Raw genomic sequence first — 26,292 nt, forward strand, 5'->3', positions numbered from 1 at the left:
TTTTATCCTGAACCAGGAGGACCCTCTTCCCACGGGAGGAAGAGATCAACTATTCTTGTTGCGAACTCTGACAAGATTCTTTCTTTTATTTCACGACGAGGATTCTGACTTGAGGACTGACCGACACCGGTTCTATCTTTTTCGATTCTGAGCAGGGTACTTTTCTCTTCGAGATTCGGAACTGTTGGTTCTTCAGGTTTTACCTTATTTTCTTCCTATTCGATGAAAATCGTGGATCTTATTCCAGGTTAAACTGTTTCGACTCGGATGATTTTTGTTTCGTTCGTCTCTGTGTCGATTCGTTATCCAACCTTTACCTTGAAGAGAAATTATTGTTCGTTTTTCAGAAGTTGAGAGCCGCGTCCGAGGATCGTTCGTTTTCGAGAATTCCGCGGGAACCGGCGTTCGCTGGTGGAAATAGAAACGTTTTCTACTTACGAATTTCTCATAGTCGGATGATCGGAGGTTGACACTTACAATGGAACGGTCACGAAAAATTGGGCCGACCGAGTGCGGTGGTATCTTTTGTAGGTTTTTCTTGCGGTTGCCACATTGGGGACGGCCAATCAGCACCTCCCGGTAATAATTGGATCGCGCGGTTGATCGATCTTATTAATAGACGTTTCGTGTGCTGCGCGTGCACCAGCATCGCGCGATATTTGATCATGACTCAAGACAGGTCAGTAAAGTGATACGTTTGACGATTCTTTTCAATGTTTGCAGGTATTATTTATCACTTCTTTCTAAAATCTTCACGTCGTTTCTTGCAAGTCTTCATTTCTTTTAACATTTCCATGATTCATTTTCTTTTCCGTCATTATTTATTTCTATATTCCCTTTTCAATTAAATGTACATATTTATAGAATTTTCATGAGTATTCTTCCGAAAATTTACCGTATTTGTAAACACAATACGGTGATTGTCTTCGCACAGCTTCCACGGGTTATAGAGAGCAGTATGTCTGACCATAACGCGCGTATTCTACTGCCACAATTGTACAATCGTAACGTTCATGGTTTCGAAACCTAAACTTCGCAAGAATAATTGCTTACTTAACAGTTAGTTGCTTCTACGTTATTTGAATGAATTATCACAGCCATTCTATTAAACGATCATTAATGTTGTAGAATATCGATCGTCTGAATCACCGATAAATAACAATAGAAATTAGAAGTGGTTTCATCAGGATGTGAATTCTTTGCCATGATTCATTCCGTTCGGAGTCCATTCACAGTGACATAATCGATATATCGACTGATCGGTGTTGCATAGGGTCGCTGTTCCAAAGCGAATCTGCGCCAAACAAGAGTCGTCGACGTGCTCGACGTTGACTTTGGCGTCGCGCCACCGTTGTACATCTCGCGAATATAAATAAATAATTAGATCGGGACAGGATATTCCCTTGAACGTCTGATAGGTCGGAAAACACCGACCGGTGATTAATCGATCGCGTTGATCGACGACGAAATTAAACGCGCTTTATTAATAGGCCACGTAACGCACGGTGGTTGTACCGGAAATAAAATCGATTGCATCATAGACCGTGAGCAACTGAAAATTCGTACTCTCTGTATGGTCGATAGTCCTTACTTTAGGTTAACGCTAACAGGTAGTTTGACACTTTAGGAGGAACGTTTGCTAATTGTATCGAGTTCTTGTACTCACCGGATGATTTCAATTTCTTCGTCCTTTTCGCTGATACGACGCTCGTAATCGTGACGCATTTGAGTCAACTCGGCAGACAATCTCTGTGCACGTTGCTCCTCGATCTTACGGCCCTGAAATTGATATGTTTCATCAAGTATTTACTGCAGTAATTAGTTGCAAGGAAGTTAGACTTTATGCAACTTGGTGGAAAGCTTCCCTTGCCATTTTCAACCTATTAAAATTCTCTTTCAAGCAGACAAGTTGAGTAGCAGAACATTTAGATTTGAAAATACAATATTTTTGTAAATATTTTTAGCCTCAGCAATTGACAATTTTCGTTTCGTCCGCAGCAACGAAAGATTCTGGGACAGTGGACGGTTAAATTCGTTGATTGTTCAGTTTTTTTAAAACACGTTTTCATTGTACTTACTGCTTCAGCTTCCTTGTAGGCGGCAGCAAGCTCCTCGCGTTCGTTCTCCAAACGACGAAGCTCGAGTTCCAGCTCGTGAAGTCTGCGGTTCATGTCGGCCAGTTGGTTCTTGGCATCGTTGAGGTCATCTGAAGCGAAGTAATCGAATAATTAGTTACGTACAAATTGACAAGAAACATCTCTCGTATGGAAACAGAAAAGTCGAAAGAACAGAACTAATAGCGAGATTATACAGGAACATTGTGGTTCTTTTTGGAATAATTTAGAGGAATTGTAATTTGACCGCAATTACCTCCCATTTTCTTGTTCTCGCGCGCCAATTGGTCCTTCAGCTCGCGAGTCTTGTCGAGCTCGCAGTTGGTGCGCTGGAGTTCCTGTTGCTTGTTGCGAAGGTCGCGTTGGCTTTGCTCGTACATCGACATGCTCTCCTCCAAGCGTGCTTTCATTTCAATATTGATCTTCTCCAATTGTTCCACACGTTTCTGGAGCTCGCGGGCTGTTCCGTTGGCCTGCAGGCATCCATTGAATCGTTCAAACAAAATTATCGAATGTCGTACGCTTATATGAAATGTGATTTGTCTTCATAAAATTGGTAATGTTAGTCTTAAAAATGCAGTTTGCGGTTAACAGTTGATCGTACCTTCTCCAAATCAATGATCAGAACTTCAACTCCGGATTGCAGACGCGACTTTTGCTTCTCAAGGTTGTTGATCTTCACCAGCAGAGTTTCGATCTGTTCTTCTTGTTCCTGGATGCGAGCACCGTACTTGCGGCGCAGTTCTTCTACCTAAAAGATTTAACAACAATATTAATGTTGCGACGATAGCGATTCTTCATTCCGGAAAAACAAGATTGTTAATGCGAATTTAGTGTAATTACCTCTTCGGCGCGAGCGTTGGCTTCGGTTTCGTATTTCGATCTCCATACTTGAACTTCTCCGTTAGCCTTGACCAGCTGGCGTTCAATGTCCAAACGAGCTTCGGATTCTTCTTCCAATTGAATGCGTACGGATTCCAACTCCGATTCGACCTGTTAATAATATTTGTTCTCGTGACATAATGTCGATTTTGTTACTCTTTGATATTGAAACTATATCTATTTGGTACAGTGACAAATTAGGTATAACTTTGCTTTTCCTATCGTAGACCAATGTTTGTAACAGGGTTAACGCATAAATAATTTCCTTTTCCCTTGCAAGTGATTATCAGATTCTACATCAGATTTCTTGGAATTTCTCGGGGCCGAATGGTTATATCAAGTATTGACAATAAGTCAGAGCTTCAACAAATTGAAATGACACGTGCCTGATGTAAAGAGGCTTCAACCAATGAACGACGACGTTCTTCATCTTCGAGACGACGACGAGCATCCTCGAGCTGTCCAGCGATCTGGATCCTCAGATAAACAACGTTCTCAATGGACACCTAAAATCACGAATAATTTAGGATTAACAAATAAATATCAACGCTCCAGGCGCAATAGATATACGAATTATCTAACACGGTGATATAAATTGTCGAATATTGTGAAACAAAATTAAATTAATGTTAATTTTACTACTGAAAGTATTAAAATCAAATATTGCTTTGTATAATGTATTATTTTTAACTTCAAATTTTCAGCGTACTAAGTGTGACTGGTTTGTAGCGTTGTACTGTCAGTGCTTCTCGGTTAATAATAAAAATCGTAGCAGTTATAGTACGAATAGATTAACCCTTCGCACTCAAAGCTATTTTAACTCGAAAACGAAACATTTCTTCCGATCTAGAATATTTCCCTTCTATACATTCTTTTTCATGTTATACATACGAAAATGGTGCGATTTACTCGCACAATACTGAGGTGTTTAGTAATTTATTCAATACAGACAATAATGTAACAAATATTTTGAATAATGATACAGTAATTTTTAGCGGAGCCTTACAGCCGTAATTCGAGTGCTAAGGGTTAATGTAAAGATTTTACCTTCAAGATAAAAGTTAAATAATAAATTATATAATTATAAATAATTATATAATAATTATAATAATAGATATACATATATATATATTAATATAATATTTAAATATTATCCTATATATTTAATATAGGATAGGATAGAGGATTGGATACGATAGAGGATTGGATAGGATAGAGGATAGGATAGGATAGAGAATAGGATAGGATAGAGGTTAGGATAGGATAGAGGATAGGACAGGATAGATGATAGGATTGGATAGAGGATAAGATAGGATGGAGGATAGGATAGGATAGAGGATAGGATAGGATAGAGGACAGGATAGGATAGAGGATAGAAGACGATGAAAAAAAATAAATATAATAGGTAGATACTATAATAATAATCTATAATATAAATTAAATTATATAAATATTATTAATATTATTATCATATTAAGTTAGATAGGATAGGATAGAGGATGGGATAGGATGGAGGATAGTATAGGATAGCGGATAGGATAGGATAGATAATAGGATAGGATAGAGGATAGGATAGGATAGAGGATAGGATAGGATAGAGGATAGGATAGGATAGAGGATAGGATAGGATACAGGATAGGATAGGATAGAGGATAGGATAGGGGATAGGATAGGATAGAGGATCGGATAGGATACAGGATAGGATAGGATAGAGGATAGGATAGGATAGAGTATAGGATAGGATACAGGATAGGATAGGATAGAGGATAGGATAGGATAGAGAATAGGATGGGGACCGAGGGGATATGGGCTTAGTAGTGGTGACTCGGATCCACTACTAGGTATGCCACAGTGGTGGCGGTCATATCCCTAAAATCCTCTACGCTCCACCTCCTCGTGGTGGTCCCTGGGAACACACATAGTTGTGTGTTGCTAACGGAGCGAGGGGTATTCCGCGGAAAGTAGTCCCAATGATGTATGAGGCGATGCCGGCGGGATCTTCGGATCCTGGCAGGGCCTCCCTTGCCGGTAAGGCTCACACGGAGGGATAAAAAACCGCGGAATGGGTCCTGCGATAACGACCGGGGAGGTCGCCGCAGGGCCCTTGCCGTAAACCGGTGGTCATGTTTTACCGGAACGGTGGTCTTGCCTTAATCGGCCGGGCCGCGAGGATGATAACCTCTATAAAAATCCCTAATGCCCTAAGCTTAGGTGCGCGGTGAGAGGGTACGCCCTGGCTACAGGGCGCGGCTGGTGGGGTACATCAGCCACTAGCGCACCATCTCTGGATACCTGGCGAACTCCAGTTGAAATTAGCCTTACCCGGGCAAGGAGGCTCTGCCCGGGCGGACGTGTTTTTTCCTGCCAATCTCGTGGGACCAGATATGGAATCGTATAATAAAAACCTTGATGTTGTGGGGGAGGCTGCCGATACGGCAGCAGCTGCGGCGGGGGAAGAGACGGCAGCGGTCACTGACGGGGAGGGGATGGCAACGATTACTGCCGGGGAGGACGCGGTCGTGGTCATCGCGGACGAGGACTCGGATGGGGATGAAACAATCATCTCCATCTCGAGCTCCGTCGGCTCGATCGTGACGCGCGGGGGCGCGGAGAAGCGGGGCGCGACATCTGGGGTCTCTGACCCCAAGCGTGCCCGGTTAGAGGGGGGGCAGCACACCCGCGGCGGGTCGGTGTCGCGGACGGACCCCGGGGAGGGCTCGTCGGGGACGCCCACCATGGATCTGGCCCTCGGCGGCCGCGCCGAGAGGAGTCAGACGAGGAGGGTGGATGACCTCATCGAGCTGGGTGGGAGGATGCCGACAGCGCAGCTAGTAGGGGAGGTGGAGGAGGCGATGTTGAGGGTGGAGAGAGTCTCCACCGTCTCAAAGGGCCTCAAGGGGGACCTGGCTAAAGACTTGCGGGATTGTTCTGCAGTCGCCAGGGCCCACTGCACCACCTTGATGCAGCGGTGCTTTACCGGGATGGCGTGGCAGGGTAGCCAGGAGGTGGCCCGCCTCCGCGAGCAGAACGCGGCCCTCGCGAAGGAGGCGGGTGACCTCCGGGCGAGGCTCCGGTCAATGGAGGCCGGGCGGCGGGCGAACACCGACAGCGGTCGCCGGGCGGGACATGCGCCAATAGGGGAAGCGCCCCCCGCCTCCTCGACAGCGGGGGTCCGTACGCGGGGGATGGAGGCGATGGGACCGTCGGGGGAGGGAGCGGGAGTTTTGGACTCCGAAGCCCTGCTTCTCCGGGTCGGCGCGCTGATAACGGCCAGGAACCGGGAGCTAGAGGCCCGGATGGAGGAGCGGTTCCGGACGATTCTGGCCGGGTTGGCCCCGGCCCTCCGGGCGGAGGGTAAATCGGCGCGCGAGGCGACGCCGGTGGCTTCTCTGCCGGCGACGTCTGTCACCAAGGGGACTGGACCGGTGGTCGTGTCCAACGTGAGGGTGGTGCCCCCCGTTATCATTCCGCCACCGGTCGTCCCGGCCTCGTGGATGGAGGTGACGAGCAAGGCGGCGAAGAGGGCCAAGAAGAAGATGGCCGCGGAGGAGGCTGCGGCGAGAGCAGCCGCGGCCGAGGCAGCTGCCGCCGCTTCACGGCTGCAGGCTGCGAGGGAGCCGAGGGCGGCGGGCGGCGCACGAGTGCAGGGCGGCGCGAGCGCGGCGAAGCCCGCCGCCGGGAGGGACGGTGGCCTGGGACGCACCCCCAGAACGGCAGCAGTGGCCATCACCATCCCCGAGAGCTGCAAGCTCACTTATTCGGAGGTGATGGCCAGGGCAAAAGAGAGGGTGGACCTCAAGGCTATCGGGATCGAGTCGGGGGTGCTTCCCAGGCGGTCGAAAACCGGCGGGATCCTCCTGGAGGTCAGGGGCACGGGGTGCCAGGAGAAGGCACGGGCCCTCTCCGGGAGGATCGCCGAGGCGCTTGGGGGGACCGGGGTTAAGGTCTCCCAGGCGGTCAAGCGCGGCGAGGTGCGCGTGGCGGGCCTGGACGACTCGGTGTCGCCCGGGGACGTAGCGGCGGCGCTGGCGGCGGCGGGGGAGTGTTCCGCGGCGGAGTTCCGGGTCGGCGAGATCCGCAGACCCGCCTCGGAGCAGGCGCTGGGCTCCTGTTGGGCCCAGGGCCCCCTCGCGGCCGTCAAGAAAGTGTTGGCGGGAGGCCGGCTGCTGGTCGGCTGGTCCTCGGCCCGCGTCGAGGCGCTGAGGGAGCGGCCCCTCCAATGCTTCCGTTGTTTGGAGACGGGGCACACGCGGGCGACATGCGAGAGCGCGGTCGACAGAGGCGCGATGTGCTACCGCTGCGGGGCGGCGGAGCACCGGGCTTCGGCCTGTAGGGCCGCCCCCAGGTGTCCGCTCTGCGCGGACCTGGGGAGACCATCGGGCCATAGATTCGGGGCCAAAGCGTGTGCCCCGGCTCCCAAGAGGGGCCGCGCGGCGACGAAAGAGAAGGGCGCGTCTGGGGCTGCATCCGCGCAGCGGCCGCAGACGGCGCCGGGGGCCCGGACCTCCCAGGGAGGGGACTCTGCAGAGCCCATGTTAGAGTAGGTACTTTTAATCCTACTCCGGTTCTGCAGGCGAACCTCAACCACTCGCGCGCGGCACAGGACCTGTTTGTCCAAGCCGTGCGCGAGTGGGGGGCTGGGCTGGCAGTTGCGGCGGAGCCGTACGCAATCCCCGAACACCCCTTCTGGGTGGGGGACGAGATCGGCTCCGTAGTAATAGTGGCGGGAAGCCGCCCCGGGTCCCCGTCGGTCTCCCTTCTGGAGCGGGGCGAGGGATTCGTGGCGGTGCAATGGGGGGACATCGCGGTTGTCGGGATCTACATCTCGCCGAGCTGTGGCCTCGATCAATTTCGGGGGTTCCTGGGCGGGCTGAACAGCTGCATCGCGCGGTGCAGCGCCCGCCCGGTTCTCGTTTTGGGAGACTTCAATGCCCACGCGGTATCGTGGGGGAGTCCCAGGACGACCACTAGGGGTAGCGAGGTGTTAACCTGGGCGGCCGGCCTGGATCTCCGGTTGATTAACCGGGGATCCACGCCGACGTGCGTGCGTCCGCAGGGGGTCTCGATTGTCGACCTGACATGGGGGACTCCCTCGGCCGTGCGCCGGGTGTCGGGATGGAGGGTGGCCGAGGAGATAGAGATTGCGTCAGACCATACGCCCATCGTCATGGACGTGTGGCCCACCCTCCACGCGCGGGATTCCCGGCCGGGCCGGGGGGACCGACGGCCGCGATGGGCCTTGAAGCGGCTGGACGCGGACGCGTTCGGGGCCGCGGTAGCCGCGGCGACATGGACGGGGCCGGCCCTGTCCGAGCTGGCGCCTGCGCAAGGGGCGAGGCGGCTGCGGGAGGTAATGACGGCGGTGTGCGACACCGCCATGCCCCGCAGCCGGTTCGCCCCCAGGAGGGCGGCGTACTGGTGGTCCGCCGGCATTGCGGAGCTCCGGCGTGCCTGCAATGCCGCGCGGCGTCGGTACGGCCGAGCGCGTAGGAGGCGCGACGACGAGGAGGTGACGGCGAGGCTCGGCGGGGAGTACCGAGCCGCGCTCGGGGTTCTCCGCAGGGCTATCGCGCGGGCCAAGGCCGACGCGTGGTCGGAGCTCGTCGGCACGGTGGACTCCGATCCATGGGGGCGCCCGTACAAGCTTGTCATGAACAAGCTGCGCGCGTGGGCGCCTCCGGTGACGGAGTCGATGGACCCCCACCTGCTCGAGGGAGTGGTGGCGTCCCTCTTCCCGCGAGAGGGGGGACAACTGCGCCGCTCCCATTGGGAACAGGAGCCTCTCTCCTGGTCCGCAGAGTGGGAGGTGTCGGCCGGCGAGCTGGGTGAGGCGGTGGCCAGGGCGCGGCGGGTGGGCCGCAAGGCCCCGGGCCCGGACGGGGTGCCGGGCCGCGCGTTGGTCTTGGCCCTGGAGGGGGGACTCGCCGCCGAACTCCGGCAGCTGTATAACGGCTGTCTGAGGGAGGGGGTGTTCCCCACGGAGTGGAAGTCGGGCAGGTTGGTCCTCCTTCCGAAGGGGGGCAAGTCCCGGGACTCGCCCTCAGGGTACCGGCCAATTTGTCTGCTGGACGAGGCGGGGAAGTTGTTCGAGCGCGTACTCGTTGGACGCCTCGTCAGGCACCTGTCGGCGGGAGGGGTCCCCGATCTGAGCGGGGTTCAATTCGGCTTCCGGGAGGGTCTCTCCACCGTCGACGCTATTCGGCGGGTGAGGGCTCTCTCGGAGGCCTGTACGAGGGGGGGCGGAGTTGCGTTGGCGATATCCTTGGATATCGCTAACGCGTTCAACACCGTCCCCTGGGATCGGATAATGGAGGCCCTGGTCTTCCACCGGGTGCCTCTGTATCTCAGAAGGGTGATTGGGAGCTATCTCTCCGACAGGGGTATAGAGTATCCCGGCCGGTACGGGATGGTGCGCAGGGGCGTCGTGCGCGGGGTTCCGCAGGGCTCGGTGTTGGGCCCGTTGCTGTGGAATCTTGCGTACGATCGCGTCCTGCGGGAGGAGATGCCTCCCGGGGTCAGCCTGACGTGTTACGCCGACGACACGCTGGTATTGGCCACCGGGAGGTATGCGAAGGAGGCCATCTGCCTGGCGGACCGCTGCGCTCGGTCGCCTTCTCCCGAATCTCGGGGGACCCTGTGGACGGGTGCGTCGTCTGTTCGCGGTGGTGGTGCGAGTTTTGGTCCTGTACGGAGCCCCTGTGTGGGCGCGCGATGTCTTGGCTAGGGGGCGCAGTGGCGGCACACGGTCGCTGCTGCGTCGCATCGAGCGCAGGCTGGCCATAGGCATCGTGCGGGGGTACCGCACCATTTCATACGCGACGGCGATGGTGATGTCGGGGCTGATCCCCCTCGAGCTGGAGGCCCGCGTGTTGGCGGATGTGCATACGCACTCCAGGGAACTCCGGCTCCGGGGGGTGGCCCCGGATCAGGCGCGGCTCATGGTGGATGAGCTCAGGCGACATGCTCGGCGGCACGCAGCCCGGGAGTGGCGCGATAGCCTTCCCGGGACGAGGGAGGGCGAGAGGCGGGCCGTTCGGGCCATCCTTCCGGTGTTCGATCAATGGAACAGGGGATGGATGGGGCATAGGGTCTCCTACCGTGTGACGCAGGTGATGAGCGGGCACGGGTGCTTCGGCGACTACCTGTGTCGCATCGGGAGGGAGACCGAGGAGGCGTGTCACCACTGCGGCGAGCCGCGGGACACGGCGCAACACACTCTGGAGGAGTGTCCGGCATGGGGGGGAGAGCGCCGTGCCCTGCGGCGCGCGGTGGGCCACGACCTCTCGCTCCCGGCTGTCGTCGCTGCGGCAGCCGGTGGCGAGGAGGCGTGGAGGGGGTTCGCTTCCTTCTGCGAGCGGGTTATGCTGCGGAAGGAGGCTGCGGAACGGGATCGGGAGCGTAATCACGATCCCGGCCGAAGGGGGGGGAGGCGGCGCAGGGTACGCCCCGGGGGCGTACCCCCGTTGCGACGCCTCTGACGCGAGCGGGGACGCCCTTGATGATCTCGAGGCGGGGGATCGGATATCCCCTTACACTCGGTCACCAACGGCGTCCCCGGAGGCCGCCGGGCATCTCGAGCGGGGGCTCGGATGCTCATCGGGCGGCCTAACAGGGGGGAAGGCGCCACGTCGTCCGTTGCGTGGTGCCTTCGGATAGAGTAGGTACGGGAGGGGGCCGCGTCCCCCCCTGGGTGGTATGCTAAGGCGGGGGCACACCGGATTGACATGCGCGCGCAGAGCACGGGTGCCCCCAGGAGTCTAGGGACGGACGGGGAGGAGTTAGTGGGTATACTCGGCGTTGCACCAACCAGCCGAGGAGTCCCACATAACCCGGACCACCCCCCCCCCCCGGGGGGGTTCGGGTATCCGTAACGAGATTACCTCCTCGGAAAAAAAAAAAATAGGATACAGGATAGGATAGGATACAGGATAGGATAGGATAGAGGATAGGATAGGATAGAGGATAGGATAGGACACAGGATACGATATTATAGGTAATAGGATAGGATAGAGGATAGTATCGCATAGAGGATAGGATAGTGGATTGGATAGGATAGAGGATAGGAGACGATAGAGGGTAGGATAGGGGATTGGATAGGATAGAGTACACGAGGCGATAGAGGATAGGATAGGATAGAGGATAGGATAGGATAGAGGATAGGATAGGATATAGAATAGGATAGGATAGAGGATTGGATAGGATAGAGGATAGGATACAGGATAGGATAGGATAGAGGATAGGATAGGATAGAGGATAGGATAGGATAGAGGATAGGATAGGATAGAGGATAGGATAGGATTGAGGATAGGATAGGATAGAGGATAGGATAGGATACAGGATAGGATAGGATAGAGGATAGGATACAGGATAGGATAGGATAGAGGATAGGATAGGATAGAGGATAGGATAGGATAGAGGATAGGATAGGATAGAGGATAGGATAGGATACAGGATAGGATAGGAAAGAGGATAGGATAGGATAGAGGATTGGATAGGATAGAGGATAGGATAGGATAGGATAGTGGATAGGACATAGGATTGGATAGGATAGAGAATAGGATACGCTACAGGATAGGATAGGATTGGATAGAGAATAGGATGGGACAGAGGATAGGATAAGATAGAGGATACGATAGGATAGAGGATATGATAGGATAGAGGATAGGATAGGATACAGGATAGGATAGGATCGAGGATAGGATAGGATAGAGGATAGGATAGGATAGAGGATAGGATAGGATATAGAATAGGATAGGATAGAGGATTGGATAGGATAGAGGATAGGATACAGGATAGGATAGGATAGAGGATATAATAGGATAGAGGATAGGATAGGATAGAGGATAGGATAGGATAGAGGATAGGATAGGATAGAGGATAGGATAGGATTGAGGATAGGATAGGATAGAGGATAGGATAGGATAGAGGATAGGATAGGATAGAGGATAGGATAGGATACAGGATAGGATAGGATAGAGGATAGGAAAGGATAGAGGATAGGATAGGATACAGGATAGGATAGGATAGAGGAAAGGATAGGATAGAGGATAGGATAGGATACAGGATAGGATAGGATAGAGGATAGGATAGGATAGAGGATAGGATAGGATAGAGGATAGGATAGGATATGATAGAGGATAGGTAGGATAGAGGATCGGATAGGATACAAGATAGGATAGGATAGAGGATAGGATAGGATAGAGGATAGGATAGGATATAGAATAGGATAGGATAGAGGATTGGATAGGATAGAGGATAGGATACAGGATAGGATAGGATAGAGGATAGGATAGTATAGAGGATAGGATAGGATAGAGGATAGGATAGGATAGAGGATAGGATAGGATAGAGGATAGGATAGGATTGAGGATAGGATAGGATAGAGGATAGGATAGGATACAGGATAGGATAGGATATTATAGAGGATAGGATAGGATAGAGGATCGGATAGGATACAGGATAGGATAGGATAGAGGATAGGATAGGATAGAGGATAGGATAGGATATTATAGAGGATAGGATAGGATAGAGGATCGGATAGGATACAGGATAGGATAGGATAGAGGATAGGATAGGATAGAGGATAGGATAGGATAGAGGATAGGATAGGATAGGTGATAGGATAGGATAGAGGATAGTATCGCATAGAGGATAGGATAGGGGATTGGATAGGATAGAGGATAGGATAGGATAGAGGATGGGATAGGATAGAGGATAGTATAGGATAGCGGATAGGATAGGATAGATAATAGGATAGGATAGAGGATAGGATAGGATAGATGATATTATAGGAAAGAGGATAGGATATGTTAGGGGATACGATATTATAGAGGATAGGATAGGATAGAGGATCGGATAGGATAGGATAGAGGATAGGATAGAGGATAGGATAGAGGATAGGATAGAGGGTAGGATAGGATAGAGGATATGATAGGATAGAGGACAGGATAGGATAGAGGATAGGATAGGATAGAGTATAGGATAGGATAGGGGATAGTATAGGATAGCGGATAGGATAGGATAGAGGATAGGATAGGATAGAGGATAGGATAGGATAGGGGATAGGATAGGATAGAGGATAGGATAGGATACAGGATAGGATAGGATCGAGGATAGGATAGGATAGAGGATAGGATAGGATAGAGGATAGGATAAGATAGAGGATAGGATAGGATACAGGATAGGATAGGATAGAGGATAGGATAGGATAGAGGATACGATATACGATTGGATAGGATAGAGGATAGGATACGATAGAGGATAGGATAGGATTGGACTGAGAATAGGATGGGATAGAGGATAGGATAGGATAGAGGATAGGATAGGATAGAGGATAGGATAGGATAGAGGATAGGATAGGATAGAGGATAGGATAGGATAGAGGATAGGATATGATAGAGGATACGATATTATAGAGGATAGGATAGGATACAGGATAGGATAGGATAGAGGATAGGATAGGATAGAGGATAGGATAGGATAGAGGATAGGATAGGATAGAGGATAGGATAGGATATAGAATAGGATAGGATAGAGGATAGGATAGGATAGAGCATAGGATAGGATAGAGGATAGGATAGGATACAGGATAGGATAGGATAGAGGATAGGATAGGATAGAGGATAGGATAGGATAGAGGATAGGATAGGATAGAGGATGGGATAGGATAGAGGATAGTATAGGATAGCGGATAGGACAAGCGAGAACAATTCTCTTACGGAAAGAAGGTAAGGACCCCTCCACCCCTTCAGCATACAGGCCGATTTGTATTTTAGATGCTGGTGCCAAACTGTTTGAATACATAATCCGAGCGAGGTTACACAAGGAACTAGGAGCGAGGCCGTTCAGCAAATACCAGTTTGGATTCACGAGAGGAACATCGACGATCCACGCAATGGAAGAACTAAGAAAGGCTGCCATAGAGGCTTCCAACAAAAACAGATACGCCGCCATGATTGCGCTGGACGTAAAAAATGCGTTCAACTCGCTAAGCTGGGCGGCCATCCACAAGGAAATTAAAAATAGAAATATCCCCGAGTACCTCGCTCGGATAATCAAGGAGTATTTCAATGATAGAGCAGTGAACTATGAAGCACCCGAGGGAAAAATCAGCTTGAGTATGGGGATGGGAGTACCTCAGGGATCGGTTCTGGGACCCTTTCTCTGGAACATGGTCTACGACGGATTACTGAGCAAGGACAACCCCCCCATGTGTAAGAAAATAGCATTCGCAGACGACATAGCGATTGTAGCTCAAGCATCAACTGTTAGAAGATTAAAAATCAGGGCAGAACAGATGGTAGAAGAAACAAGAATCTGGATGGAATCGGCGTGCCTCTCCCTGGCCGAAAACAAGACGGAGATAATGATGCTGAACTGCAAGAGGGTGGAAGTGGGCCTTACCTTCAAGATAGGGGAAGCTGAGATAACACCTACGCAAGAGGTAAAATATCTAGGAGTAATTTTTGACTCTGGCAAAAGATTCAGAAAACATATAGGAAGATCTACTAACAAAGCCATCAGGACTATGTCAGCTCTTAGTAGAATTATGACAAATTCCATGAGAACCAGACAGTCGGGGAGAAGACTATACTATATGACAATGGAATCGATAGTTATGTACGGAGCTCCTATATGGGCGGAAGCAGCGGATAAACCAACCAATAGGAAATTGTTAAAAAATACTCAAAAAATAGGTCTCACAAGGGTAATATCTGCGTACAGATCAGTTCCACTGGAGACGCTGACAGTATTATCCGGCATTCCACCATGGGGACTGAAGATTGATGAGAGAAGAGAGATCTTTGACAAAGAATACGAGATGGACGAGATTCTGCTAAACCAGGAAAGGTTAACCGGAGAGGAATTCATCGGTACTAGACAAATGCCGGAGGACAACCTTGAAGAAGTCGAGGAAAGTACGAACCCACCACCTGACACACTAAGGAGTCGACTCAAGAAGATCTTCAGAAGGCAGGCGAAAGAAAGAACCCTAGCACAATGGCAAAGGCAATGGGACACGGCAACCGTCGGAAGATGGACGTACAAACTAATTCCTAATATCGAGAAGTGGATTACTAGGAAGCACGGCGAACTTAACTTTTATATAACCCAAGCCCTGTCGGGACATGGGGTCTTCAATAGTTTCAGGTTCAGAATTGGAAAGGCTTCATCGGACGAATGCTGGTTCCACCAGGGGGTACCGGACACACCAGAGCACACACTCATCAGGTGCCAAAGATGGAAAGAGGAGAGGAAACCGCTGGCAGAAGCGCTTAAAATCAGACAGGAAGACCTCACAGCGGAAGCCGTCATGGAAGGGATCCTGGCGAAAGAAAATAACTGGTGGATATTTTCAAAATTCTGCAAAGAGGTCTTGAGAAAAAAAGAAGAAGAGGAACGCATACGGGAAAGAAACCAGCTGGATAATCCAATAATGAGGGGAACAGAAGGGGACCTGGAGTCGGCGGACGCTGACAGAATGAGGGATCTATAAGTTAAGTTAAGAAAAATCATGTAAGAAAGTCAAAAAACTTTATGTAAAACTAGAAATGTGAAGGCGCTAAAACAGGTTTTCGTGTGTTGCAGCTCTCTCGGGGGAAGACGGGTGGAGGGGGTGCCGGCCGGGGCTTGGGCGGGAATCGAAACGGAGGTGATCCTCAGGGCAAAAGGAGACGCCACAGACAAGGACATCCGAAGCCTGAGATGAAGCGGACATCGCGGGACCGGGCTAGGATGACACCAAGGAAGGCGTCTCTGGAGCTCAAGGAGAAATCACAGACACCCGCTAGATAAACTGCGACTGGACCGCGGCCGGCTCCTCCCCCGACCCCCCTTGTCCCCAAGTACCACCCGAGGAGGGCTGCATCACGAAGAGAACCCCGAATTAGAGTAAAAATAGCGAAGTACCATAGACAAAAGCCAGCGGCATAGTGCTTGTAGCACCTGCTACAGCATTACAGGCGCAATTACCGACTTGGAGCAGATCTCTGTGGAAACTGAGTAAATGTGGAAAAATGTGGAACTAAGATAAGTAGAAATCTGCGAAATGGTAACTAGAGAACTGCAAAATGATAAGTAGATATCTGTAAAAATCAGATAAAGTAGAGAGAATGATAAACAGAGATCTGAAACAAGTCGATAATAAGTAGGAAGGGTTGCGGATTAACTAGGAGCCGCACACCAGCGGCGTATTGCTTAACAGATAGCGACAAAATGGCGGATACAGCCACGAGCACGTGGCAAGAGAGTTTTTAAGTAATTTTAACATGAAGAGAGTTTTATTTATAGACGAAAGATGTAAACTCGACGTTTTCTGGCAACGACCAGTAACCAGAGGCAAGAATTGGGCCGTAAAACAGTCTAATTAAAAAGATATTTTTAGGTGGAGGGGGATAAAAAATTATACAAAAAATAGACTCTAGAGAAGTTTTGTTTTAGATTTTATACTTGCAACTTTGCCGAGAAATGACCCACTTAGAAGTTATTACAATCAGAAACTTGGTTACAAGACTAAAAAACAACTACGGAAGAAAAGACGATAAAATATAGAACAGCCTTATGCTAACTAGGAGATTTCAAAAACAAATGGACTCTTAAAGTTTGTTGGATAAACTAATGCTTGACGAGATAAACGCTTTTTTAAAAAATTGGGTGTTAGAACAGAAAAAATTGCTGAAAACGAAGGGAATGGAAAAATAACGCTAGAAATAGTTGTAACAGACCTGGCTGCGCCAGGCCTGTTCCTGACCGCACGCGCCCGAATCCGAGCCCCCGAACACGACCGACGGATACCGAGATCCGCCGGTACCCGCGAGCCCCCCGCGAGCCCCGCATCACCGAACCGATCTTGGCGGGAACCGGAACCCGCCATGATGCGACACCGGCGCGCCGGATGCGTGACGACACCGGAAAAGCCGGCCGCGAACCGTACCGCACCGCACCCCCTCGCCCGGCAAGACGAGAGAGACGGACCGGAAAACGCTCTCTTTGGTTTTCCGCCGCGATAGCGATCGGTTGCTTGGAATCGTTTCACCTGCCGCCGATATCGACCGCCCGGATACGATCAACTCGCGCCGTGCCGTCGCCGAGAAACCGCCCGCCGAGTTCCGCGAGTACTAGTTCGCCGCGGATCCGATATTCTCGAGTGTGACGAGTTATTCGCGACCCGCGAACACCGACCTACGCCGCTGCGTGCCCGTTCATCTGGAGAGCCGCCCCGAACGCCGAGCGATCGAGGACCGGATCCAGAGTGAGTACCTTACTTCTCCGTTAACCCGATACCTCCGCTTCCGCCCACACACCCACGGAGAGCGAACCACCCGCAGCCGGCCCCTCGCCGGCCGCCCTGGGGCACGGGCTCTCCGCCCGTCGAAACCACCCTGGTCCGGATACGCCGCCGCGTACGGCCCCGACCTCGCCGTAACCCGAGGCACGAACCGCGACCGACGACCGCCGAAACGCGAAGCCGGGACAGTGACGAACGTTCGGAATACTCGCGTCGTTAATCACCCGGGCCCGACCGTCCGCGACCCCGCCGTAACCCTCGCGTTATCCTGCGAGAACCCTGGCTCGGCGAGCCAAATCCGGCCGCGAGGAAATACGTTGTGACGAATCCGCCGGGAAACGGACTCGTTACATAGTTAATAGAGGATATTTGAAATAGAAAACACCTCTTGGAGATTTTCGACTAGAACCTTTATTATCGAGATATTTGGAAAAATCAAAAAATGAGCAAACCTGAAATCAGAACGGAACGAAGTAGGACTACATAACCATGCCTGCTGTCGTCGCCAGAAAATGTATGTTAGCGCCAATATGTTTCGGGCCCAATCAGGGACGGCTGCCGATGCTTTGAGCGGCGACCTCTGAGAGTCGGCCGATGCTTTGACCGGCGACCTTTGAGAGTCGGCCGATGCCTTGAGCGGCGACCTCTGAGAGTCGGCCGATGCTTTGACCGGCGACCTCTGAGAGTCGGCCGATGCTTTGACCGGCGACCTCTGAGAGTCGGCTGATGCCTTGAGCGGCGACCTCTGAGAGTCGGCCGACGCTTTGAAATAGGTGACAGAGACACCGATCCCTAATTGCCGATTGCCGACGCTACCGTTGACGCGACGTCATCGGTGACGTGTCGGATGAAGAAACAATCGAGATGATTTCGGGGCGGATCTGGCCACGGAGTGGGGAAGGCAAGCATGCCTTCCGGTAAGAGGACTGTGGGAGACCGCTCAGCACTTACCCCAGAACCGCTGGACGATACGGGTTTCGATACAACTCTGATATCAGAAGTGGGATAGTGAATCCTTAAACCCACGTGGTAAAGTCTTTACGTATCGGTAGTCCTGACCATATAGTATCGGTAGTTCGTAGTGTTACGGCATATCAAATACCTACAATGGAATCCGCGAATAGTGAGTCACCCATTGACGTACTTGTTCGTCAGGTGTTAGAAAAGATAGGCGCGAGTGTTGCTGCGTGTAGTACGGCCGGTGGCTCTGGTACACAGACACAGACGCCTAACCTGGTAGAAGTGGTACCCGAATTTAATGGCAGCGGCTGGGGAGAAGATGCAAACGCGTGGTGCGAATTAGTTGAAGAAATTACGAAGCACCATTCTGGCCAACGACGGCTTTGTCTTGCAACCCATGCAATGAGAGGATCTGCGATGAAGTGGTACCAGGAATGGAAAGGACAACCTCGCACCTGGGACAAATTTAAAGAAGATTTGTGTAATGTGTTTGTGTCCGAGAAAAAACTTCATGAGAGACTATTGCGTGCGGTTACTTATACCAGCGACTCGGCCGTTACGTATGCAGAATACGCGCGTACTAAACTATCTCATCTGGAGCAAACTCGCATTAATTTCAAGGTTGATGAGTTGGTAGAACTGATTGTGGGGGCAATTACGAACGAGGGGGTACGTCAATCGGTGATCAATGGACAATACAAATCCACGTCAGACCTGATTGTAGGCCAGGCGCAATTCACAAAGTCCTCCAAAAATAGAAGACCTACAGAAGAATTTGTGAATCGTTTCCAAGACCAGCGACCACCGAGAAAACGATGCTTCACGTGTGATGAGCCGGGTCATCTTAGACACGAATGCCCCACAAAGAAGAAATCATTGACTCATAATGATATATCCAGCAGAGTTCCCGTGTGTAAATTTTGCTCGAAACGGGGACACGAAGAAGCCAATTGTTGGGCCAAGCAACGTCTACCGGCTAGAAATCGGGAGAGTCAGAGAGCCGAGGCAAACGTTTGCAGTGAGAAGAACAGTCACACAACGCCTGTGCTAATTAAGGACGTATTAGTGCATTGTTTATTTGACAGTGGTGCGGATTGTTCTCTTATTAAAGAGGACACAGCTCAACGGGTGTGCGTTAATGTTGTTCCGTATGGTACTTCCGTGCGGGGGTTAGGAGGTGCAAAAGTGACCACGGTAGGGCGCACCACCGCTGTGATACAAACGGAAGATGTTGCTGTAGAACTAGACTTCTTCGTTATAAAAAACGTGGACATGGTTTACGACGTGATCGTTGGACGGAATGTCCTACGATACCAGGACCTGCAGATGGTGACAGACGCCAACGGTAGCAGACTGCAACGGATCAACAGCCCTCCTCTGGATCAGGAGAGGACTGTCCAATGCTGTAATATCGTTGAAGCCTGCGACGAGGAGGTTCGTGAGCCACTAGAGAGACTGCTGCAGAATTATCAGCATCTGGTTTCGTCAGAAGATACCTCCCGGTGTGTAACGACAGGCGAGCTGACGATTCGCACAAAAGGGGAGCAGGTAGTAAGTTACCATCCGTACCGGTTGTCCTATACCGAAAGGGAGAAGGTACGTACCATTGTCGACGATTTATTGCGGAGTAAGGTAATACGAGAAAGTGTTTCTCCCTTTGCTAGTCCGATTATTTTAGTAAAAAAGAAAAACGGGAAAGATAGAATGTGCGTGGACTACCGCACACTGAATAGAAGCACAATTAAAGACCGTTATCCGCTGCCCTTAATTGACGACCAATTAGATCGGTTAGGTAGGGGGAAGTACTTTACCACGTTAGACATGGCATCCGGGTTTCATCAGATCCCGATTGCCGACGATTCAATAGAAAAGACTGCTTTCGTGACCCCGGACGGTCACTATGAGTATTTGCGCATGCCGTTCGGACTGTGTAACGCCCCGGCCGTATTTCAGCGGGCCATAAATAAAGCTTTAGGTAACCTCCGAAATACTGTTGCACTTGTGTATTTAGATGACATCCTCATACCGTCACAGACGATTGAAGAGGGGTTTGTAAATCTGGAAAAGGTCTTGGACGCACTATCAACCGCCGGTTTTACTTTGAATATTGAGAAATGCAGTTTTTTTAAAAAATCCATAGAGTATCTAGGACGCGAAATTTCTGCTGACGGTATACGTCCTGGGAAAAGTAAATTGAAGGCATTAATTGATTCGCCAGTTCCTAGTAACGTTAAACAAATCCGACAATTTATGGGTTTGGCAAGTTATTTCCGCAAATTTGTTCCAGAATTTGCATCGCGAACATCTTGCATAACAAGATTGGTTAAACAAGGAGAACCGTGGAACTGGGGGCCGGAACAAGACCGAGCGCGTTGTTACGTCATCGAAAAACTTAGTTCGCAACCTCTGTTAACCATTTTTGACCCTACACGAGAAACCGAACTACACACGGATGCTAGCTCTCTGGGTTACGGCGCGATATTATTTCAGAGCGTCCAAGGTAATCTTAGAGTAGTTGCATATTTTAGCCGTCGTACAACGCCCGAAGAATCGCGGTACCATTCATATGAGTTAGAAACTCTAGCCATTGTAAACGCATTAAAGTATTTTAGGGTGTATCTACTAGGTATTAAATTTAAGTTGGTTACGGATTGTAATGCAGTGAAAGCCTCCAGCACAAAAAAAGATTTACTACCACGTATTGCTCGGTGGTGGATATATCTTCAGGATTTCATGTTTGATCTCGAGTATAGGAAAGGGAAACAGATCGAGCACGTAGATTTCTTGAGTCGGAATCCGCCGAAAGATTATCGAGCCCTGGTCATTTGCGAAGGCTCTTGGTTAGAAATTGCACAGAATAATGACGAGGAGACACAAACTTTAATGAAACGTGTTCGAGCCGAAGAATCCGTATGTAGTGACTATGATATAAGACAGAATTTATTGTGCCGAAAAATCCAAAGAGATACCGGGCGTGTTATCTACCGAAACTATGTACCGAAGGGCAGTAGGATTGGACTACTTAGGCTATACCATGACGAGAATTGCCACGTAGGCTGCGAGAAAACACTTGACCGAATCACGCAAAAGTATTGGTTCCCACGAATGAGACACTTCGTGCGAAAATATATTGACCATTGTATCACATGTACTGTAGCAAAACGACATTCTGGTCCCAGACAGGGGTTTCTGCATTCTATCGAAAAACTACCAATTCCATTCGACACCATACACTGCGACTGTGTAGGCCCTTTTAACGAGTCGAAAGATGGCTATAAACACATTATGATTATTGTAGATGCTTTCACAAAATATTTACAACTCGTGCCATTAAAGTCCTTGAGTGGGCCTGAAACCCTTCAGGTATTCCGAGAACGTCTCACTTTGTTTGGTACGCCACGGCAAGTAGTTTTAGACCGGGCCACTAATTTCACTTATAAATCGTTGAAACAGTTTTTCGAGAGCCATGGCGTACATTTACATCTTATAGCCACAGGCGCGCCTAGAGCAAACGGACAAGCCGAACGTTACGTATCTACCATTGTTAATTTACTGACTGCAGAACTGTCTAGGGGTACAGAATGGCCGAGCAAGCTTTCGAAGATTCAGTTGTCTCTAAATACGACTATACAGAAGTCAACTGGGTTTTCACCTACCCGGTTATTGTTCGGAGTGGAGCGCAGCGCAGGTAATGCGGTAGTAGCTGAGAGGCAATTGCCGGATATGGAAGAACGAATAGATTTGAATCAGGATAGAACTCTTGCGGCGAGTAGATTAAAAAAAAATGCGGAATTGCAAAAAGTTAATTTTAACAAAAAACGTAGAAACAATGGTATTTATAAGGTTGGAGATACGGTTTTTGTGCGCCCAGCAGACACTCGACGAGCGAAACTAGAAAATAAATTTGTCGGTCCGTTTACAATTTTGAAAACATTGGAAAATGATAGATTCGAGATAATAGGAAAGAGTGGAAAATCACAAATAGCCCCGAAAGATCGCCTACGACCCTGGAAAGGCGAATGGTCTGGTGATTGCGAATCGGAGAGTGAGCCTGAACCGTGTTAGCGTATGTTAACTAAAATAGATATAAAATCGTACAGCAACGAAATGATACTAGACTAGTGTAGCTTAACAATGTTATTATTATTATTCTTACTAGTATTGTCGGTACTCCTACTATTCCTATTATTACCATTACTTTCAGTATTTATTATTAGCTTCTCCTTTAAATTCTGTTCACCATTCACATTTTTTTTACTTACTATTTTTGTTCACAAATTTGTCATTAAATATTTTACCTTCCTATCGAAATTATGTCGTACGTTTATTTCTTTTCAACCTCTAAACCTGAATGGGAAACGTCTTTGTTATTGTATGGTTGAGACTGGGTCCGGGTACAGGATGCGTCCGCTGAGACTGGGTCCGTGTACAGGATGCGTCTTTGTTATCTTGTGTTGAGACTGGGTCCGGGTACAGGATGCGTCCGCTGAGACTGGGTCCGTGTACAGGATGCGTCTTTATTATCTTGTGTTGAGACTGGGTCCGGGTACAGGATGCGTCCGCTGAGACTGGGTCCGTGTACAGGGTGCGTCTCTGTTATCGTGTGTTGAGACTGGGTCCGGGTACAGGATGCGTCCGCTGAGACTGGATTCGTGTACAGGATGCGTCTCTGTTATTGTGTGTTGAGACTGGGTCCGGGCACGGGATGCGTCCGCTGAGACTGGGTCCTTGTGCAGGATGCGCCTTTGTTATTCGTGATGAGACTGGGTCTGTGTAGGGGATTCGTCCCTGTTGCCTTGTGGAAAGACTGTGATGGGAAGGAATCTGAGCGATGCATGTTTACTGATAATGATTCTGGTGTTGAAAATGTGGCCATTAATTCGGCGTAATGATTGCGGGAAACGTATGAAAGTATTCTGTGTGGCTTCGAAACGCCTGTATTTCGACGCTTCTCGAGAGCGTGAAGCAGGTCAGTCTGGCCGTGTTAGCGCCAATATGTTTCGGGCCCAATCAGGGACGGCTGCCGATGCTTTGAGCGGCGACCTCTGAGAGTCGGCCGATGCTTTGACCGGCGACCTTTGAGAGTCGGCCGATGCCTTGAGCGGCGACCTCTGAGAGTCGGCCGATGCTTTGACCGGCGACCTCTGAGAGTCGGCCGATGCTTTGACCGGCGACCTCTGAGAGTCGGCTGATGCCTTGAGCGGCGACCTCTGAGAGTCGGCCGACGCTTTGAAATAGGTGACAGAGACACCGATCCCTAATTGCCGATTGCCGACGCTACCGTTGACGCGACGTCATCGGTGACGTGTCGGATGAAGAAACAATCGAGATGATTTCGGGGCGGATCTGGCCACGGAGTGGGGAAGGCAAGCATGCCTTCCGGTAAGAGGACTGTGGGAGACCGCTCAGCACTTACCCCAGAACCGCTGGACGATACGGGTTTCGATACAACTCTGACATGTACGAATAAAGCTAAAAAGAAATTAGATAGCGATTCTTATGTTATATATGGTAGCAAAATATTAGTACTAGGTTAGACAAAAGTAATAGAGTAAAGATAGATGGTTAAAAACCAGAATTAAGACCGAAAATCGAAGAAACCGAACAAAGCACTAAAACTTTTTTAGCGGAATTAGACAAAAGTGATATGCGAAACATAAAGGGTACTAAAAATAAAAGGGTTTTGTTCTTATGAAATTTTTTGATTCAAGTTATACGGGGTGAGATATGGCGAACTAGAAGGTGCGCCACAAGAGTAAAGAAAAGATATGAATGGATAAAATTTAAAATTAAATAGATAGACTAAAAGTTCATGTTATTTCTAACATAAATGGGCTACTGAAATTTTCCTTTTAAAAGAAAAACCAGTGAGATATAACGAGTTGAAATAGAACATATAATCAAAAAATTTCAGAAAAACAAAGGCAATGGAAAAAGAAGGAAGGAAATAGTACAATAATTATATTTAAAAAAAAAAAAAAAAGGAAAGCTCCCTTAGAGGTTTTTGATCAAAAGCTTGGGTAAAGAGATATAACTAAATAATGCAATGTGACTAAACTTGGAATACGATCGGAACAAGGTAATAGTACAGCAACTTGCCTGCCGGCACGAGCAGAAAATGAACAATCTTAGTAGTGCAAGGAATAAGTCTGGAATAGAAAAAATGGAAAGAGTTAGAAACGAGACAGAAAGGGGACTTTATTTATAACAAAAATTGACTATCGTATCTTACATACAGACAAAAATTAGAAAGATGAAACGGACGGAATAGAAAGTTAAAAGAAAATATTAGAAAGCGAAGAAAACATGATAGATAACTAAAATAATACATTGAGGCTTGGGGAATTTGAAATCTGAAATAAGATGTACAGTATAGAATAGATAACAGTTTCAGAAATAAGTCAAAAGAGTAAGGCATTAAAATAGAATAATTTCGAACTTATTACCAAAATTCATGTAAGCTAACGGATCCAACTAATAGGACGAGATAACCTTATATAGAAAAAGAAAAAGTACGCTGTAGAAAAAGTAAGACTCCCCAAGGCCTACTCGGGTAAATAGGTAACATACATACAAACTGAAACAATAAATTTTGAAAATATAACGGAGTCAACCAAGGCCAGAGCGCGACAGAATAATAGTACGTACGGGAAAAACACCAGGAGAGCCAAATAAGAGGGGGTAGAACTGTAGGTCATGCGAGCTCCACCGTTCAATTTCAAAATCAGAGCGATTTGAACTTCCAGCCGAGTCACATCGATTAGTAAAGTTTCAAGTAGCATCACGGAATTTTTTCTACGGATTTTCAGTAGTTGTTTCGAGCGTGCTAACAGGGAAACCTGAAATAAAAAACAAAAAAAAAAAAATTAGAAGTTATATTAAATTATAAATATACTTACCTGAGAGAAAGATCGGGAATATACCGCGGAGTGCCGGGCGTGAACCGTCGCGTTCAGGGACAAGACCGTTAGCCTCCGCGTAAAAAATCTGAAAAAGTGTTTGAAAGACTGTGAATTTAACTTAACCGGAATCCAAGCAGAATTAAATTAGTTTGGGTTTGGGTTAGATTTAAAAAAAAAAGAATTAGCTACGAACAATTAGACAAGTGAGTGAATAATTGAACTGAACTGAATATTAGTGAGAACTGTGGAAAGAACGGAAAAAACAGTACGAATAATTGGAAGAAGCTTGGGAAGAGACCGGGAAAAGAAAAGGATTCGATTAACACAAGGGGTCGGTCGAGTCCGCCACTTTTTTCGCACCTCTAAGGGACAGTAACTAGAATAAGGTAGGACAAGGTGAAAATCTCTACTGAGTGTCATAGTATTCCTTCCTTTTCTCATGTTAAACCCTGCACCAGCTTGCGGAACCTAAAAATAGAAATAGAGAATTAAAACAGTGAAAATTAGGCTTACTAGAAGAGATTACGAAAAAGTACCTTGGCGAAATTGTAGGGCTAGGCCGTGGCTTTCGAATGAGCCGTAACACGTCTTTACCGGACCATCGATTTTGTTAGGCGATTTCGTGGTTATGGCAGTAGGCCAAAGTTAACCGATCGAAGCGAAATTTTGAACTCAACTATTATCGAGGACGGCGAGTATTTTAGGGTGGAAACGGAGAAGTATTCTCCCCCCTAAAAAACTTCTTTCGATTTGCCCACCCATTTCGGAGATACAGAGAAAATTACTCTAATTTTCAAGAAATTCGAAAAAGTAACACGGTGAAAATTCTACACGGATCAAGACCTTTCCAACGAGCCGTCGCTCGACTAAATCGGATAAAGTTTAGTTTTCAAAATATACCGGGTGTCGAAAAAAGTTTTAGAGAAAAAAAAAATTCTGAGCACGTGGGGGGCAGGGGGGGTAGCCCATAAGCTACATTGGTCTCCGAAGCCGGGCTTCGGAGGTTGTCACAAACTCGCGCCCCCCGGCAACAACCGAGATAGCAGCATCTACAGGTAGATAGGTGCATGCTACGAAAAAGAGTTACACAGGAAGGGTGCTAGGTATCCTCACCTCTATCCATCCCAGCTATAAAAAATAGGGGTCA

The 26,292-nt window shown here is 49.0% G+C and overlaps 1 protein-coding gene across 1 annotated transcript; it reads right to left on the bottom strand.

The window, feature by feature from the left end:
• Window positions 1–1,641: 1,641 nt before the first annotated feature.
• On the bottom strand, window positions 1,642–13,949 carry LOC143363269 (paramyosin-like). The gene is made up of 7 exons (XM_076803879.1): window positions 13,866–13,949; window positions 3,383–3,502; window positions 2,958–3,107; window positions 2,719–2,865; window positions 2,371–2,587; window positions 2,079–2,206; window positions 1,642–1,779 (listed from the first exon to the last, which is right to left on the bottom strand). The coding sequence occupies exons 1-7, from the start codon at window positions 13,947–13,949 to the stop codon at window positions 1,663–1,665; spliced, it is 963 nt and encodes a 320-aa protein (XP_076659994.1). The 3' UTR covers window positions 1,642–1,662.
• Between the last annotated feature and the right edge of the window lie 12,343 nt (window positions 13,950–26,292).

The sequence above is a fragment of the Halictus rubicundus genome, unplaced genomic scaffold (assembly GCF_050948215.1).
Source record: "Halictus rubicundus isolate RS-2024b unplaced genomic scaffold, iyHalRubi1_principal scaffold0029, whole genome shotgun sequence".
NCBI lineage: Eukaryota > Metazoa > Arthropoda > Insecta > Hymenoptera > Halictidae > Halictus > Halictus rubicundus.

Coding starts and splice junctions, on each gene's coding strand:
- LOC143363269 (XM_076803879.1), bottom strand. CDS start 13,949: ATGGCGGCGTATCTGTTTTTGTTGGAAGCCTCTATGGCAGCCTTTCTT. Junction 2,866..2,957: donor CCAACGCTCGCGCCGAAGAG/GTAATTACACTA, acceptor TAAATCTTTTAG/GTAGAAGAACTGCGCCGCAA. Junction 1,780..2,078: donor CCTACAAGGAAGCTGAAGCA/GTAAGTACAATG, acceptor TATCAATTTCAG/GGCCGTAAGATCGAGGAGCA.